Genomic DNA, 16,899 nt, shown 5'->3' on the forward strand with positions numbered 1-16,899 from the left:
GATAACCTAATCTGTTTGCAGAGAATCACTTCAGAATATCTTCAGAGGGTTACTGGCAGGTCTTACTTGGCCCAAGATTTAATTTTGTAAAAAGTGAGATTTAATAGCAGAGGGGGTTTTTTGGTTTGGTTTTGTTTTGCTGCTACAACAGGAACAAACCATACAAGGAAATATCTATAAACAAAATAAAGGAATAAATAAATAGAAAGCTCTTAACATCTAGCCCATGAACCTAAATGTTACCTGTTGATTGCAGGTCACAAGTCACCAAAAAGAGGACTTTGAAGCATTTCTGTTCTTTGTTTTTATGATTTAAGTCAAAGTAAAATTGTAAACATCTTTACTTTGCAACATCTCTAGTTACCACGGTGAATAATGTGTTTCTGCTAGGACAGCAGTGGCAGGAGATACCTTGAGGACTGATCTTAGGTGCTTTGATTATTCAGGTGACCCTTTATACTGAAAAAGACACTCTTCAAATAATTGGCTACTATGAAATGTCCAGACTAGGCTAGTCATGCTGTGCTGCTAACCAAAATTTACAGTCAGTGTGGAGATTCCAATATTTAGGCACAGATGCACTTTAATACAGGCCATGACTAATCATATGGAAAAATTTAAGAAAAAAATCAAATCACATTGACTTTATAGGTTATATTCCAGTGAGTAAGTGTATTTTATCAGAAGAGCTGTTGCCTTTAAGGGACAAATACAGAAAGCAGAGAAAACTTCTTTTTTTTATTTGTTCTGGTTTTGTGCCTTTGAAGGTGACATTTTTGGAAGGCATTGCAATTTCAGGTGGGAGGATTGGAGTTTGCATAGTAAGTGGAATTTTTGTTTGGGTTTTGAGACCCCCAGCTAGGACATCTATGTGGAAAGAAGTATATTTTATCTGTTGCAAATATTGGCCTGTATGACAAATATTTGTTTGATACAAGCATTTTAAAGGCTGAAAATATGAGAAAATTGTGACCTGAGACACAGGTTGAGTTTCAAGTAATTAATCCTCAGCTAATCCTGTCATTGCATGCTTGAAAAGAAATGTGGAAAGGAATTGGGCTACCATGAAGCAAAAGGATTTCTGCTCGACTTTGAAGTTTTGTATTTGCATTGTGAATAAAGCTAGATAGAAGTGCAAAAAACAGTGATATTTGTAGCCATAAATTTATGGTTGAATTAGCAGGCATCTAAAAGGAAAGAATTAGTTGAAAGCCTACAAAAAAAGCAGTACCATGATGCATCTAAAAAGTTGTGTTGAGACTGGAAGAAAATGAAGAGAAAGAAACAGCTCCTGAGATGTCTGTGAGATGCAGGGAATCCTTGGTACGGGTTGAGATGTTAACTAGAACAGAACCAACTTTCAGAAGATGAAAGTGAGAGAGATATCCACAATGTTCTATCATAGAGGCTGCTGGCTGTGGCAGGGGGTAGGTGGTGCGTGTGTGTTTTCAGAGGTTTTGGGTGTGATGTGGAAGGTGTGACAGGAGCTGATCTCCTTTTACAAGTAACTATCCTCTCAATCTCTTTCTTCATCACAAAGATGTCTTGTAGGATTGCCTTCCTCATTGTACTGCATGATCCTGGCTTTTCTTTCAACTTTTCCTGTGCTTAGTCCCCTCCCTGTTCTAGTCATTTAAATGAATTACAGACATTAAAAACTTTCTCCTAAGGGAAAATAATTTATTGCTTATTCAGCATATGGGCCTTGATTCCACTGAAGTCCATGGAGATGCCCTGTGGCTTTGATGGAAATTGTGTCCAATTCACATGGGTGATAGGCATTTCCAGAGAGAGCCTGCTGTTGAGGAGCTTGCAGTCAGGATGGTCACCAAACAGTAACAGAGGCAAAGGAAGAAAACCAAGGAAGTTTCTTATTACACACAAGGGGAATATTCATACATTTTATCTTGCAACAGGCCAGGAGCCCTTCCCCTCTCAGAAATGTGGTGTCATTTCTACCAAATCTAGCAGAATTTCCACAAACCTGGAGATGCCAGCTGCTACCTGAAGAGAAATGTGCTTATCCCCCAGCCTATAAGGAAGAGGATGTTGGATCTCACAGTGGCACACAGTTTTTCCCAGCTGTTCAGAACACCAAGGCCAAGTTACACTTGGTCAGGCTGAACACTGCAGACAAGCAAAGCATGAGAATGTGAGAAGTGCCCTTCCACATGGGAGCAGTGGTACTCCTGTCTCCAGTGGTAGCAGGAGGATGTGCTCTTCAGTGTGAGCATGTGGACACGGCCACTTCCTCCGGCCTGTTTCTCTTAAAGCTCTATCAGGATCCACAACTGCTTCATTAGGGTTGTGTGTTTGAGGGCACATCCCTGCCCACTCCATTTACAACCTGTTTATGGAGCTGCTGTCTATAGGTCCTTCCAGTTATTTTCTGAACCTGCTGATGCAGTCTGGTTTTAGACTGCTGCTGCAGGCTGAGTCAGTGATCCTGGATAGACATCAGCCATGGCTTTGAGTCCTCCCACCTGGATGTACCTGCCAGTACTATACTCAACATCACAAAGGCATGGTTTAGATTGTTTTACCTTGTGTTAATCTGCATTGAAGCTCACCTGCCATCATACTGCCCACTCTGTCTTGACAGTAGCGAAAGAGATTGGCTGTCAGGTCATGCAAGACTCCGTTGTAGGCAGGTGAGTGGCATTTAGCCAGAAAGGAGGAGCAGACACAAAACTAAGGGTGAGCACAGTAGCTGTGGGTTTACTGTGCTGACCAAATGGGATGGGTGCAAGAAGGAAGCTCAGCAGATGGTGGTACACGTCCCTTGCCTGAAAACTGCTTGCGCAAGGGAGCTGTTGCTGTAAGTTTTTCACACCTCCAGTACAGACAGTGTCACTTTGTGTCACTTTGAGTTGGTTTCATGGGAGAATTGCTGGAAGTAACAAAAGCACCAAGAAGTTGGGTCTGTGTATCAAGGTAGTTGAAATTAAAAATGAGTTATTGCTCTCAATCTCAGAGTAGCTGCTGATCAGATTGCATAGAGTGTGCACAGGATTTTTCTCTTATATCCCCTTGCACCAGTTTGTTTGGGAAAGTCTGCTGTCTTGCCAGCCTCTCTCATCCTTTCTGCTTCTTTTAATACAGGAGGTTGCCTTGCAGTGATTCAAATGTGGTAATACAGGTCTCAGTACTAGTCTGGCATTGCAATCTGCTGTGCTGGGGACCTGTTACGACATGGTTTGATCTTGCCTATCATGAAGAGACTAAGTTGCCTTGTTACCATGTTAACAGCCTGTAATTTCAGAGGGCTGTAGCACGGTGTCTGCAGTGTCACGTGGGCCCATCCTGCCTATGCAGACAACAGATGGCTACAGCATGAGAGAGGAAGACTCGTGTTAGGACATGATCCCCTCTGAGAACAAAAGTCTGCAGGAAGGGCTCTGAAAGTGCTCACCTCTGACAATTTTCATGGCAGAATAAAACTGAAATGTTCTACTTGAGTCGACTGAAGACTTTCTTTATAGTTAGAGGGGTCCTAAAGCAGCTCAGCTGTTCGGTGGTGTGAGGAGGCAAGCATTTCCAAAGCCGGTGAGGCACGTAGGGTGGGTAGGACTTGGGTGCAAGGTAGATGTTCTCAGCAGCCGGCGCCGGGCTGGTCAGAGTGGTTCGACCTGCCCCCAGCAGACAGAGCCTTGGGCCATGGTTGGATAACACAAAGCACTTATTGGCAGTACTGGCTCGACCTGTTCCCAACTGTTCATCCCTGCAGCTGTAGCTGACCCAGCTGCCCAAAAAAATTAAAAGGGCAAGGGGAGGGACTGGTAGTCATGAGATCAGTTCCCGGATCTGGCTGTCAGTACAGCCCTAAAGGAGCACATTGATGCAGCTGAGGTGTGGAGCTCGCAGCATCTTCTGGGAGGCACTGGGATAGATGCTGTTGAAATTGGCTGTGTTGTCAGTGCTTTTTGTCTTCAAATAGCAGCTTTAGGCATCAAGGAGGGAGCCCAGATCCTATAGTGCACACAGTTATAGTTACCACCTGCGCTTTCTTGCACAGCTTAGTGTTTATAACTTGCTTCACCGAGTGGTGGTTAATCACGGTTCAGAATTGTTCAACAGCTTTGGACTTGTGGTCTCCCTCCATTGTCCGAGAAAAAGGGATTTCCAAATCCGTGAAAGTAAACTAAGAATTTGAAACTGTGGCTAAGTCTAAAATGAGGTGGTTTCTTTTGGTGCTGGCTATAAAAGGTTGGGTAAGCATCATGCTCAGGGCTCACGTGCAGAGTCCTGTGAGGGCCATCCTTGAAGTGAGTAGTCATCTGGATTTCACTGTATGCCAGAAAGGAAGCGAACTAAGGGAGATGCTTGGATGGTGTTTGGTCAGCCATAAATGAAGCAAAGCTTTAGGGTGAGGTGTAAGACAGGAAGTGCAGTTCAATAGAGTGTCACTGGGAACAAGTTTATAGAGGGTTTCTTTGGTGTTGTTTTAAACTAAAACAAAAACAGGATGGTGGTTTAGAACAGGATTCAGAGATGAGGAGGCTGTGTAAGTGATGGGGCTTGCTCATATCCTTGCTACATGGAGAGGAAGGGAATGGTCTAAAGCGCCTGAAGCAAACTGAGGACTTTTCCCCCACCTCACAGCAGTCATACAGCAGGAGAGCCGTCCTGGCAGAGAGGCATACAAAGAAAATGTGGAGCAGCTTAATGAATTGCCCACTTTTCGTCATGTTAAAGCAGCCCTGCCTTTGTCTCCTTAGAGTTGTCTTAATGCTCCCTTCTTGCAACAAAATACAGTTGACAGAGATGTGGGATAGGAATGGGGTAAGGGATTATCTCTTACATAATAGAGAAAGAGAACTTAATAAGGAAAGATCCCTTTCGTAAAGAGACTTGCCCCTAATGCGAGACAGTCCAACACAACTGCTCTGTGTTAACTAGACAAATATTTACGAAGTATACTCAACAGTGAATTTTCTGATTAGCATTTAGCAGAATTCATCTTTGCTCTAGATATCTGCCACACTGTGATCCCTTCAGAAATCGATGTGAGCCCTGGGTATAGTGGGGGACTTCTTCCAAACTGTTCTAGCTGTCTGTACCTCTGAACTACATTTGTGGGTATTTCTTAGAGGACAAAGGGCTTGAAATCGTGTTTTCAGTGCCAGACAAAGTTTAACAGCTGCTCTAGAGCCAGAGCTCAGGGTAAAGCAAGAGTTATTTGCTGCTGGGGTTGGCCTGAGTGCTAGAGAGCTGTTGTATGAAGATACTGAGGAGATGGTGTATAGCCTGCTGGCTGTATTGTCAGCTCTACATCAGACTGCCTTTCTGCTGAATGGTCCGGTCCATCTTAAGCTCAAAGTGTGGGTTTTTCCCCCACTCCCTTAAATGCAGATTCCCCCATGGTAGGTGCAGTCAGAGCTAGTCCTGAAAACTTTTCTTGTGACTTCAGCTGTGCTGTTGAAGGTACTGGGGAATAATACTGAGTGTTAAAGACAGAAAGTGTTTTTTCCCAGAATTGTTCTTCTTTTTCCCCAGACATACTCAGTTCCATTTACTGTCAATAGTCCTCTTCTAGCTTGAATATTTTCATTTCACAAGGCATGAAGGCACAACCAAAGCTCTCTCAACTTTCATTATTTAGAATGTTTACAGTAAAAATGACAAAGATAACACCCAACATTTTTCAAGTGGGTTCTGTGGGTTTAAAAGATGTTCTCCAGTTCATGGGTGGAATTAGAAGCAGCATTGTGTGTGTGGGTCCAAAAAATCCCAAATTTACTAGAACTGCTACCACCTAGTGGTGGCTGCCTCTACTGTAAAATATAAAACAAGCTGGGGTTAATTCAGTTAATGTAGGGAAGATGTAAATCATCAGCTCATCTGACTGATAATGCCAACTGCTTGTACCATATCCATTTCCAGTGGTCTGTTTGCTCCAATTTTGAGGATTATTTATGTGATGGGCTTTCTAACTCTTCTCTTGGGATGTTAGGAATGTTTGTCAATAAACACTTACTTTAGCACCAAAATGTTTTCCATTACATCCTGTTTTGTGTACTAACTTTGTAGCATCTCAAGCTCTACTCTCTATTCCACCATAGTCCAGGAAAAAATAAAACCACGTGTAAAAAGAATTGTGCCAGCAAGCTTCCCATCTTGATCTGTATCTGCTCTTTCATCAGAAATTTTTCACATTTGGTGTCCCTCTTCATAATTTGGTTTGCATATGTAGGAAAGCAGTTCCCTCCTCTTTCTTTCCACCAATAAAAGATGAAGTGGATTCTTCTGACTGGGCTGACAGAAGACTGCAACTTGATTAGTAAATAGACTGCAGAAAAAGAGTCTTTCCACAGTTCGAAGGAAAATGATTTTGGCAATATCTACGTAGTGGTTTTTTTCATGCAAGCAGCAAAGTTTTTGGATATCAGATGGAGTCCTTGAGGTTTAGCTTATGAATATGTTTCATGAGAAGTTCTTTTTTTCCCATGAGCTGATAAGGCAGCAGCTGAGTTACCAGTGTTTTTTTGTCACCTTCTTCCCTATGTCCTTACCTCCCTGCTCTTCTCCTCTTTCTCCCTTATCCTGCACATCTTTTTTGACTCTGGTGTCAGAATTGAGATCTTCAGATAGTGTCACCTTCTTCTCTTCATTTTGGGGGAGTGACACACTGGTTGCATATGACAAGGTAACATGTGCTGCTCCCATGGCTGCTGAAGAAGTGGCAGTGGGTGGGAACCTTGACAAGTGGATTTCTCTGCTCTTGTCCTCTCGATTCACCAAGTGTAAATTCTGTGGGATAACAAACAGACTGGAAAGCATTTTACAGCCTTAGTAAGTGAAAAATGGGAAAGGGGCAAAAGAAACAGCAGGCCTTTCCTGTGCATCCTGTTTCTTTCACTGCCTGGAATTGAGTGACTGCTCTGCAACATAAATCAGCCGAATTCTGGAGATGAGAATTATCCATGTGAGAGGAGCTCAGTCTTGTTGGAGCGATGTTTGTCCAGATTTGAAGGCTCAGTCAAAATCCTCCTCCTTGTGTAAGATACAAGCCTGCTAGAGCTGTGTGGCCAGCAAGGTTTCTGTTGCTGCAAGGGGCATGTAAGCAGGAAGAAAGCAGTAGTGCAGGCCAGGCCTAATCTCTGCTGGAGTGGATGAAGCAGCTGCCAGTGCAAGACTACCCTTGCAGCCATCCCTTGCACTGCAGAAGTCCCACATTGGACCTGGCTCAATTGTCTTCACAACAGTTATGTTTACCGCACACCTTCACAGCTCCCCTGCTGCTATTCCAGTTCATTGGAAGCAAAACTGGGCTGATTCTCACCTGTCCCCAAATAACCAGGATTTGTGCAAAGTAGCTCACTTTTTCACCAGCTGCAGAACCAACTGCACAGGTTGGAGATAACCACAGAGCAGCTCAGCTAGTCAGGAACTGCTGCTTTATGTGAGGTACATGCATGAAGTTTCCTAAAGGGCCTGTGAAACTCCTTCTTGACAAGGAAAAGGGTAGGTCTGGTTTGTGCAGGTGAGGAGGAAGAGCGCTCCCCCAAGCACATACACATGTCCCTGGCATATCCCTGGCTATGTCACTACCTCAGTTTTGAATGTTCCTTCAGGGGTGCCGGGTCCAGAGGAGCTTCAGAAGAGAAAGCCTGTGTACATTTATGTTCCTAGGGTCTGGAGTGGGCTTTGCCCTTTGTGAAGGCACATTGTTTAAACTTAAGAGTTTGTTTTTCTTGGTGTAGACCTCATCTGTTTGCCTGTGCCAGTACATCACTTACCTGTGGACCACCTATCCCTTGAAGTGTTTTTTTCTTGTGCACCAGAAAGTGTAGTTGCAGGCCATGCATGAAAGAACAGAATAACAGCTGGGAAGAGGCCCAGGGCACAGAGGAGAGGAAAGAAGGAGATAGAATTCAAGTACAATTCTCTGAAGAATGAGTATGCTATAAGAAAAATAATATATTTTTCAAAATACTAGAAGCAGAAGAAGAAAAAGTTACAGAAAAATTGGAAAATCGTGAGTGATATATGACATTGAATGTTGAAGTTGGGACTTCTGTATTGAGAGTATTAAGACGCAGTGGTTTTGGCTTGCTCTTACCTTGAGTGTCACCCATGGATGTTCTCCTCACTCACTTTGCTTCTGATATTTCATGTTGAAAAACAGGAAAAAAACTCCCTCTGCATCCACTGTTTTCTGTTTGGTCAGTAAAGAGTTACAGAACATCTCTCTGGGTATGATTAAGAGGAGCTTTTTCCCATCTTGGTTTCCTTGTGCTCTTCACTCATCTCCATCCTATGAGAGCTCACATGGTTTCCTGTCCCTCTCCCTAATGAACCCCGTCTGTGTTGTGCTGTGCTGGCAGCCTTTCTTTGGCTTAACACATCAGGGGAGCATTTCCTGACCTCGCAGGGGATGAGACAGGGCAGCCCACATCTGCTTTCAGACATCCCCATCCTCACATTCTGTGGCCTTACACACAGATTAGGGCTTGCTTGCGTGTTCTAATGGGCAGATAATTAGATGAGCAATGAACTTTGTGTAATCCACTGTCTGTGTAAACAGATCTGTTCTGATTAAAAGGTGAGATTGCTTTTTGTGATAGGTCACTTCTCCCCCTTAAACTCCCCCAAGAAAAAGTGTATCAAGAATTGCACACTATTAAGTGATCATTCACTATCACCAGAAACACTGCTACACTTTGACATTTGTTTAATGGCCATTCATTATCACTAGGGAGAGGAGATGGGGGCCAGTGCAAATCATGTTGCAAGACTACATTGAAACTAATAAGTGCCTGAGAACCATCTTCTTATCTTCTGTTTTTACTCCTTGCTTAGGGAAAAAAAGCCTGTAAGAGGAAATCTAGGCAGTTTGGAGACAAGCACATGTTGTACTGTGTCAAACGGAGAGCTTGCACTGCTCTCCTAGAGTTTCTAAATCCCTGTAGTTACTCCGCAGATACCGTTCTTGCAGATGAATATTGAAATGCCAGGTGGGTTGTGGGCTCCCTTTGCTGCTGGCTGTCAATAAGCAGGAGGCAGGGTGGAGGACTTAAAGGAAAGTTTCAGCTTTCAGAAAGCACCACTTGAGAACTTTGTGTCCTGGAACAATTCCTGGGAAGTGGCACTGGGGATGCAGTTACATGCTGTGCATCAGCAGCAGCTTTGGCCTCCAGAGCCAGACCAGCTTACTTCCTGTTTAGTAATACACTATTTGTGTGGAGCTTGGGAGGAGTACAGCTCCAGACCTCTGTTCTCCTGAAGCACCTTACCTGTTTCAGTTTTTTTGGACATATGTTACATCTTCAGCAACATTAATGCTGCAGACAGGTAAGTAAGCAGAGGACACCATTAAGGACCACATCTTAGGTAATTTTTGTCCTCTTGTGGGGTAACTTTGAAACAGCAAAGCCTATTACTGTCCCTTGGCTTTACGTTTTGATTCCAAGTGGCATATCAGAGACTCAGGTGTGGATGAACTTCCACATCTTCCACTTTCACAGTGTATACTCAACTTTTTAAGCCAACTTCTGTGGTACTGTCTGCACTGACTATTCACATTTAGTTGTACCAGGTGGTTGCATGAGACCTTTACATTTCCTTGGAAAAACATTTCCTGCTACACAAAAATTAGTTTGATGAATATGTGGATTGTATATTATTTCAATCTGTGTTCATGTTTTTCTTGCACAAGTTTATTAGTAATACATCCATGTGTCTCTGGAATGCTCTATTTGTGATAGTGACCTCGGCTCTTCTTCGGTGTCTCAGCGTGTTGTGTTCTCTGGTAAAAAGTGATTATATTAAAAATTATTTTAAGAAGCTGCTGAGATTGTGAGTCTGCTTTGGAAAAGAAAGCATTTTGTGAAAGAGTTCGTATCATCTTTTTAATTGGGTTCTGTGGTATTTTAATATCTTTTCGGCTGTAAGTTACTGGCCTAGGTCACAGACAAGAGAAGCAGATGTTGGGATGCTTGATCAGAAGCAATGCTCCTGGGTCCATGTGCAGGCTTACTGCTGATAGTTGGGAATCGTCAAGGAGCATCCCAGTGAAAGTTTCTCTGTGTTTCCTTGCAGAGAGCCAGGCAGATGAAGAGACACTAGCTACAGGAAACAAAGTCTTGAACCTGAGCTATGGCGAGAAGGAGCAGTCAGAGGAAATGACAGAGCTACCAGAGAGTGAGCGCGGCCCCAAGGAGGAGCAGAAGGCCGATTCCCTTCTGGCAGAAGAGGATGCTGAAGAAAAAGTGGATGGATATGAAGAGGGCCCTGAGGAAGATTCTGTAAGTAACAAAAGTCTTGACCTCAATTTTGCCAGCAAATTAATGGACTTCAAGCTGACAGAGAGTGACCAGAGTGCAGGCAGCAGTTCTCAGACTGAAAGGAAACATGCCTGTGACATTTGTGGCAAAACCTTCAAGTTTGCTGGCACTCTTAGCCGTCACAAAAAGGCCCACATTCATGAGGACAGAAAGGATGAAAGGAGCAGTGAGGATGAAAGCAAAAGCATTCAGGATGATGCAGGAACTCCCTCGATGCAGGACTCTGGTCTTGAGCAGGAAGAGTCTCCGTTGGACTTGAAGGTAGTGGAGTCTCCTGTGGACTTTGAGGCAACAGGAAAGGAGAATGAAGAGAGCGAAAGCATCTCTGAGGGGGAAGGCACAGAGAGAAAGTCCACTGAGAAGAGCAGTGATGACAAACCAAAGACTGATGGGGCTAAGAGTACTGCAAAAGCAGACAAAAGAAAGAAAGTCTGTACTGTGTGCAACAAGCGTTTCTGGTCTCTGCAAGATCTGACGCGACATATGCGGTCTCATACAGGTAAGAGGAGGCTTGAGGGCAGAACAGACCATGAGGTGTCCCACCAGACCGAGGTGTCTGCTCTGGAGATGCACGGTTGCTGCTGGCACTAGAGGTTGGAGACACTGCTTTTAGTCCTAAAGGTATCTGCAAGGTGTCTTCTCTGCCCCAGTCCCCCATGCTGCATAAAAAGCCGATGGAGGGAGCAAGAATTGCAGCCACTGCCTTATTTTCAACTCCCTAACTGTTTTTCCCCATGATTGCTTGCAGAGTTCAGAAGCAAGGGCAAGTGTGGAGATCTCTGAGCAGCTTCTGACTCCCTTCTTGCCGTGTGTGTGTGTGTGGCTTTACTTCTTCCAAATATTTTGACCAGCAGTGGAGAAACTGTCAGGGTATCATGAGACTTCACCTCTGAGTCAAAGTTTAGAGAGAGAGAGAGAGAGAGCAAGAAAGAGTCTAGACTTGTCTGATGATCTGAGCCTAATATGGGTAACCTGCTGGTGATGTGTGTGACCTGCTGCTTGGGTAGAAGGCAGAGATCCAGTGGGCACTTGGACAGGGAATGTGGAACACAGGTAGTGAAACACTTGCCCAGTGACTTGACTGGGCAGTGGGATTGCTTTATGTGATAGGCAGATTGCAGCAGTGCCTTGCAAATGAGATGAAGCTATGAACCAGCTCAAAGGTGAATTAATCATTCATCCTTATTAATTATGTATTTTACCTGCCAGCAAGCTGCTCTGATGTGGGAAAACTGGTCCATTTTGACATTTTGTGTCTTTTGAAGGTTCTCTCTGCTGAAGACAAGATCTTTGCCATTGACAAAGTATTTGTGCTGCAATTTACAGTGATTTTTAGAAAACTACCCCAAAGAGTAATGCCTGAATAGTTTCAACCCTTCTAAATCATAAATATTCACCTATTGAGTGCAAAACTGACCTGTTTTCTTCTGCCATTGAGATACAAGTGAAACGAGACAAGCCCCATTCTAGTGCCTATTTTCATACAAGCGCAGAAGCTTCAGGGAAATGCTGATATCAAGTATTTACCCCCAAACAATGTGTGCCCATGGACGTTTCCATATTCTCTGTTTTAATTGTTTTCATTGCATGCTGGGTTATTGTGAGCTTTGTCAGTATGTTTTTTTCCTGTTTGTTTCTCTTTCTTATTTGAAACTTGAAGGATGTTTTAACATAGAATAGGTGTGGAACAGGAACCTGGCACAGTACTTTCTTCAAATTGATAAATGTAACTATGACCTACCCCCACTGTCAGATCAATGCATTTTCAGCTGAGGGTTTTACACCAGTGCTGTAGATTGACTCTTCTCCTTGTCTCTTTCACACTTGATCAACTATTTTGACAAAATATTGTCAGGTTGCACATTCCTTAAACTTTAGTTTTAATGTGTGAGGTTTTTTAAAGATACCTGTAAGGTTTTGGGATTTGTTTACTCAGAAGAGGAACATTTGGGACACACTGAAATATGCAAGAAACCCCTGCCTGCCTACTGCATGTCTCATTCTGATGCTCATTGGCACAAGATGGTGTCTTGATGGAATTGCAGCACTGAAGTCTTTAAGAGGCACAGTTGGAAAGTGGGGGGGGACAGGTTGGGGTGGGACCTTTGGTTCTTCAGAGCAGACAGCACCTTGGGGCAGTATGCGTGGTTCATATTTAGGGAGAATTTTGTCTGTGGGTCTATGGTTGCTCTGTTTTCCAATGAGTTCCTGCTGAGGAAAGTATTCTCTCTCTCTCCACATGTGTCTGGGGCTGACCTACAGCAGGAGCCCACACGGTGGGCTGGTTTCATAAAGGATTTTGAGTTCCAGAGATCGACTGTAAACTTCTTCCAGAAAAGTGGCTGACTAAATTAGGCAGGATGCTAGTGAGCACCTGGTGCTTACGGTCTTCCTCCCTCCTTAGTGCAGGGCCTTGCCAAGCTTGTAGACACTTAGTTCTGATGCTCCATTTGTGCTGTGGACATTTACCTGTATTCCTGCTAGCACTCCATCAGCTAGTTCGCTAGTACAGAAGCAAAATATCTGCATAAATGTGATGTTCGATGGAGGTACTGAATTTCCAAAGTGCAAAGTGTTTCATGCTGCTTGAAATAAGAGGGAGGCGTGTGTGTGACCTCACGGCTGACTTTTTGTTGTCATTCTCTTCCAGGTGAGCGACCTTACAAGTGTCAAACCTGCGAACGGACCTTCACTCTGAAACACAGCTTGGTCCGTCACCAGCGCATCCACCAGAAAGTCAAAAATGCCCGAAACCATGGGAAGGAGAGCGACAAGGAGGAGACGCAGTCGAGGTGTGGAGAAGACAGTGAGAATGAGTCCAGCCACAGCGGCACCAACCCCATCTCCGAAAGCGAGTGCGACTCCGCGGGGGGCGTCGGTAGCCATTCGTCCCTTGTGGGGAGCCGGAACGAGCCCCTGGCCGGCGTGGTCACGGACTCCCCCTGCGGAGAGGAGAGGAGCGGCGCCTGCCTCACCGAGCCCACCAAGAGCACACAGAAACACACAGCAGAAGACCAGGAACCGCGGGGCAGCTCCGAGCATGAGAGGCCCTCAGGTTTCATCCAAGACTTGCTGGAGATGCACAACGCTCCATCTCCCATGAATCACATCCTGGCCTCTGCCGACAGTGCGCCTCAGCTCTTGGGGGTGGAGTGACTTGCTAGGAGGTTGGACGCATCTCAGCAGGCAAACTGAAGCCAGCAGAGCAAGGTTTCTGGAGTCTGGTTTTGGAAGTGCGACCTTACAGCTACGGGGAGAGTATGGCAGACTGGACATGGTGCCATATGCCTTTCAGTATAATAATGCAAGAGACTACAGTATATACTGATTTGAGTGCCTTACTACTTTATTAGATCTTTTGGTATTATAGATTTTTTTCAAAAATGATTTTAATATTTTAAAGAATTATTTGGAGAGGACCCTTTTTCATTTAAGCATTAATGTTACCTTTTGTATTGGTGTGCGTGAGCTTGTTCTTGTATATCTGTGATAGTCGCTGTGTTTGTTCTCTGAGCTGGAAATGGGGCAGTGGGGTGGGAGGCCCTTGGATACCATAGCCAATAACTGGAAGAAAAATGATGTGAATTTCATATGAAATATTCAGAGGAGATGCAGAGGAGACGTTGATTTATTGTTTTTTTCTCAGTAGATGTTCTTGCATTTGCCACATGGTGGAGCATTAAGCCTGTTCCAGGCATGAACAACGTGGCAGTTGAAGGTGTTCAAAGTGGTTCAAGCCAAAAGCAGGAAACACAAATTAATTTCAACCTCATGCTTGTTTCCACTTTTCAGCATTAGAAGTGGTCTTTCTAGGGTTTTTTCTGGCCGTCACGGACTGAGCGTGTATACAGAGAAGAGTTACATAGCAACGTAACCTATGGAAATTATGCACCCGCTGTTACATATGTTTGATTTGCTTCAGTATATTATTATTATTATTATTATTTTATTATTATTTTATAAATCCATCAGTTCGCTTGTCTCTGCAGTCAGCAGAAGCCAATGGGCAATATTTGCCCACGGAGATGCGTAGCGCAGCTTGGATCCCGTCTTGGAGTGTTCTTGACTCATCAGCTTTCACCAGTTCCTCCTCCTCCTGTTGTTGCAGCTCTTCTACTGTACTTTACATGAACCCCTTCCTCCGACCGGAGCGTCCCGTGGAGGCCAGCGAGGTACCGTGCCCGTGCGGGGGCACATCTCCCTCGCGGCGTGGGCGTGGGTGCGAGCGCGCGACAGCGGGGCCACGCGGGGCCCCGGGTGCGTGAGAGAGGAACCGCCAGTGCTGCGGTGACCTCGCTGCCGTCACATCTGTGACGGTCACTCACAGAGCAAAGTTATTCCGTCTTCCAGTGGAAAGCAAGAGAGAAATGCGAGCCTTACCCTCATCTTGCTTCTGTCGTGTTCTAAGAGCAAGAAAATACTACTGGTAATAAAACTACAGATATACGACATGTTAAAAATAAATAAAATTAATTTAAAAGAAAAAAAATAGAAATAAATTCTTCCTGAGATTTTGGGGTTGATGCTTGAAGACTTGAGGTGTGTGTCTAAATTTCATATCAGTAATTTAACCCTTTTAATGCTGGCAGCTGGAATTTCTCCATATGGCTCCTGTTGCCGGCAACAGGTGACAGACACTCCAGCCACCAACATTGAAGGGGTTAAACGAAATGTATCCTACTGTAGCTGCGCATTTTTAGGAGTGCCCAGCATTTTTGTTGTTCTTGTGTTGTTGTCGTTATTGTTGTCTGTTAATTGTCCTTCAGTCATGACCTCTGGGACAGACAGAGCCATAATAGCATTGCCGGAGCCTCACTGTGCTACTCCACCACTGCAGCCCCTCAGCCCAGCCCGCACTGTGACCCTCCCTCCTTCCCACCGCAGAATCGCTTTTCCTGCTCTCACCAGACATGGAGGAAGTGGGCCTCGGACCCAGTCTATATTATATAATATATATATATCTATATATATCTATATATTAAAAATTCTCAGAAAAATTTCTGGAGACTGAAATCTCACTGTCCAGAATTCAAAGGAAGAGAAACGTTCTTGAGTAATATTCTTGCAAATAGAATAAGAAAAAATGGTTGAGGTATATGTGATTTCTATTTTTTTTTTGTGTTTTTTTTTTTTTTTAATTTTTAAATAGGGATGTTTGAACCAGTTCAGAAACAAAGCTAATGCCAGATACAGATAAATCAGACACAACCAGTGATTCATTTGGAACTCTATCCAGGTGCATTCTACTTAATTAAAACCAGTTCATGCATCCCTTAAATTGTTATTACTATTATAATTATAATAATAATAATTATTATTATTATTTTGGGTATTTTTTGGTTTTTGTAATTTTTTTGTTTGTTTATTTTGGGGTTGTTGTTTTGTTTTTTGTTTTGTTTTTTTTTTCGCAACTCTCCACACTAAACTGCGCAATACTGTGGGGGAGAAGCCATTACTAAACTATATGCTGCAGAACAATGTAGCAAATAATTAATTCCCAGCAGCCTGCCGGGACATCTGCTAGCAATAATCACTATTGATTTAAAGCTTTATTTAGCCTTTATCTATATCCTAGTAGAGTATAAGGTCTTGCCACATTTTATTGACATTTTTATTAGTTGAGTTTGACTGAGAACTGTTGCTGTTGTTGGGGTTTTTTTGTTTCCCTTCCTCCCCCAATATTAAACTGTGAAATTTATAATGTGTTTAAACTATGGGTGAATCTTAGGCTTTAGTTTGCATGTTCAGCTAATTTGTCTCTATACGATTTTCGTTTGAATCTTTTTATTTTTTTTTCCTCTCTCAGGGCTTTTACAAAAAACAAAAAAACACAAAACAAAAAGAAAACAAAAAAAAAGATCTTCTAAAATTCTTTTGCCTGAGTTGCAATGGACTTAACATGGAGATAATTCAATCACTACATTAAGCACTTGACTGTGAAAGCGCAAAAAAAAATAAAGGAAAAAGAAAAAAAAAGAGAGAACCTTGTTTGAGGCTGTTGTGAAATAACTTTAGGGGGCTATGTGACAGTCTGATTCCATTTTCAGAACGATTCATCTTCTCTTTCCTCTTTGTGTGTCTCCTTTCTCTCTCTTCTCTCTCCACGAAGGAAGTTTAATCCTAGTGATTTCATCCCATGCAGGAAACAGTAATAAATGTGTAGAATTCATATTTTTCTAAAGGGAACTTAAACTGCTGCTACGAATTGTGTACAAGACTGGTTTATGCCACATGAACAGAGAATCACACATAGTTTTGGTACTTTTATTCCTCTTTTTTTTCAGTTGTACAGTACTTCCAAATTCAAAATAAAAAGTAAAACTTGTTCTGTATCAAACCATCTAAGCAATAAAATGTTATATTTAAAAATTATAGGTTATGAAATGGGCATGGCTCTTCTTGTGGGTTTGTGGTGACTTATTCTCTGCCTTAGCTCTGCTGGAGGACGATGTGCAAGCCGGAGTTTGTCTGTGCCAATGGATCACAGTTTCTCTTCCTTCTGTTGATCTGAATTTGAGCTGGAGATGATTGCAGCACTCTGAAAACTCCCGTTCATTTTGACCACCGTTTTCTGGTAGCTGGGCCCCTTTGAAATGCTGCTTGTCTCCCACGT

The 16,899-nt window shown here is 43.3% G+C and overlaps 1 protein-coding gene and 1 long non-coding RNA gene across 9 annotated transcripts in view; one reads left to right on the forward strand and one right to left on the reverse strand.

The window, feature by feature from the left end:
- The window catches only part of RREB1 (ras responsive element binding protein 1), a 119,814-nt gene extending 105,291 nt beyond the window's left edge, over positions 1 to 14,523 (forward strand). For 6 of the 8 annotated variants that reach the window (XM_068198934.1, XM_068198966.1, XM_068198950.1 and 3 more), the window contains 2 exons: positions 10,042 to 10,785; positions 12,937 to 14,523. In XM_068198934.1, coding sequence (XP_068055035.1) covers positions 10,042 to 10,785; positions 12,937 to 13,442 — 1,250 coding nt within the window. In that variant the 3' untranslated portion in view covers positions 13,443 to 14,523. The remainder of the gene's footprint in view (positions 1 to 10,041; positions 10,786 to 12,936) is intronic. The other 2 variants (XM_068198982.1, XM_068198924.1) reach the window with 2 other exon arrangements.
- On the reverse strand, positions 13,939 to 15,121 carry LOC137478918 (uncharacterized). The gene is made up of 2 exons (XR_011001878.1): positions 14,532 to 15,121; positions 13,939 to 14,487 (listed from the first exon to the last, which is right to left on the reverse strand). It is a non-coding gene; the product is annotated as an uncharacterized lncRNA (long non-coding RNA).
- Between the last annotated feature and the right edge of the window lie 1,778 nt (positions 15,122 to 16,899).

The sequence above is a fragment of the Anomalospiza imberbis genome, chromosome 1, assembly GCF_031753505.1.
Source record: "Anomalospiza imberbis isolate Cuckoo-Finch-1a 21T00152 chromosome 1, ASM3175350v1, whole genome shotgun sequence".
Taxonomy (NCBI): domain Eukaryota; kingdom Metazoa; phylum Chordata; class Aves; order Passeriformes; family Viduidae; genus Anomalospiza; species Anomalospiza imberbis.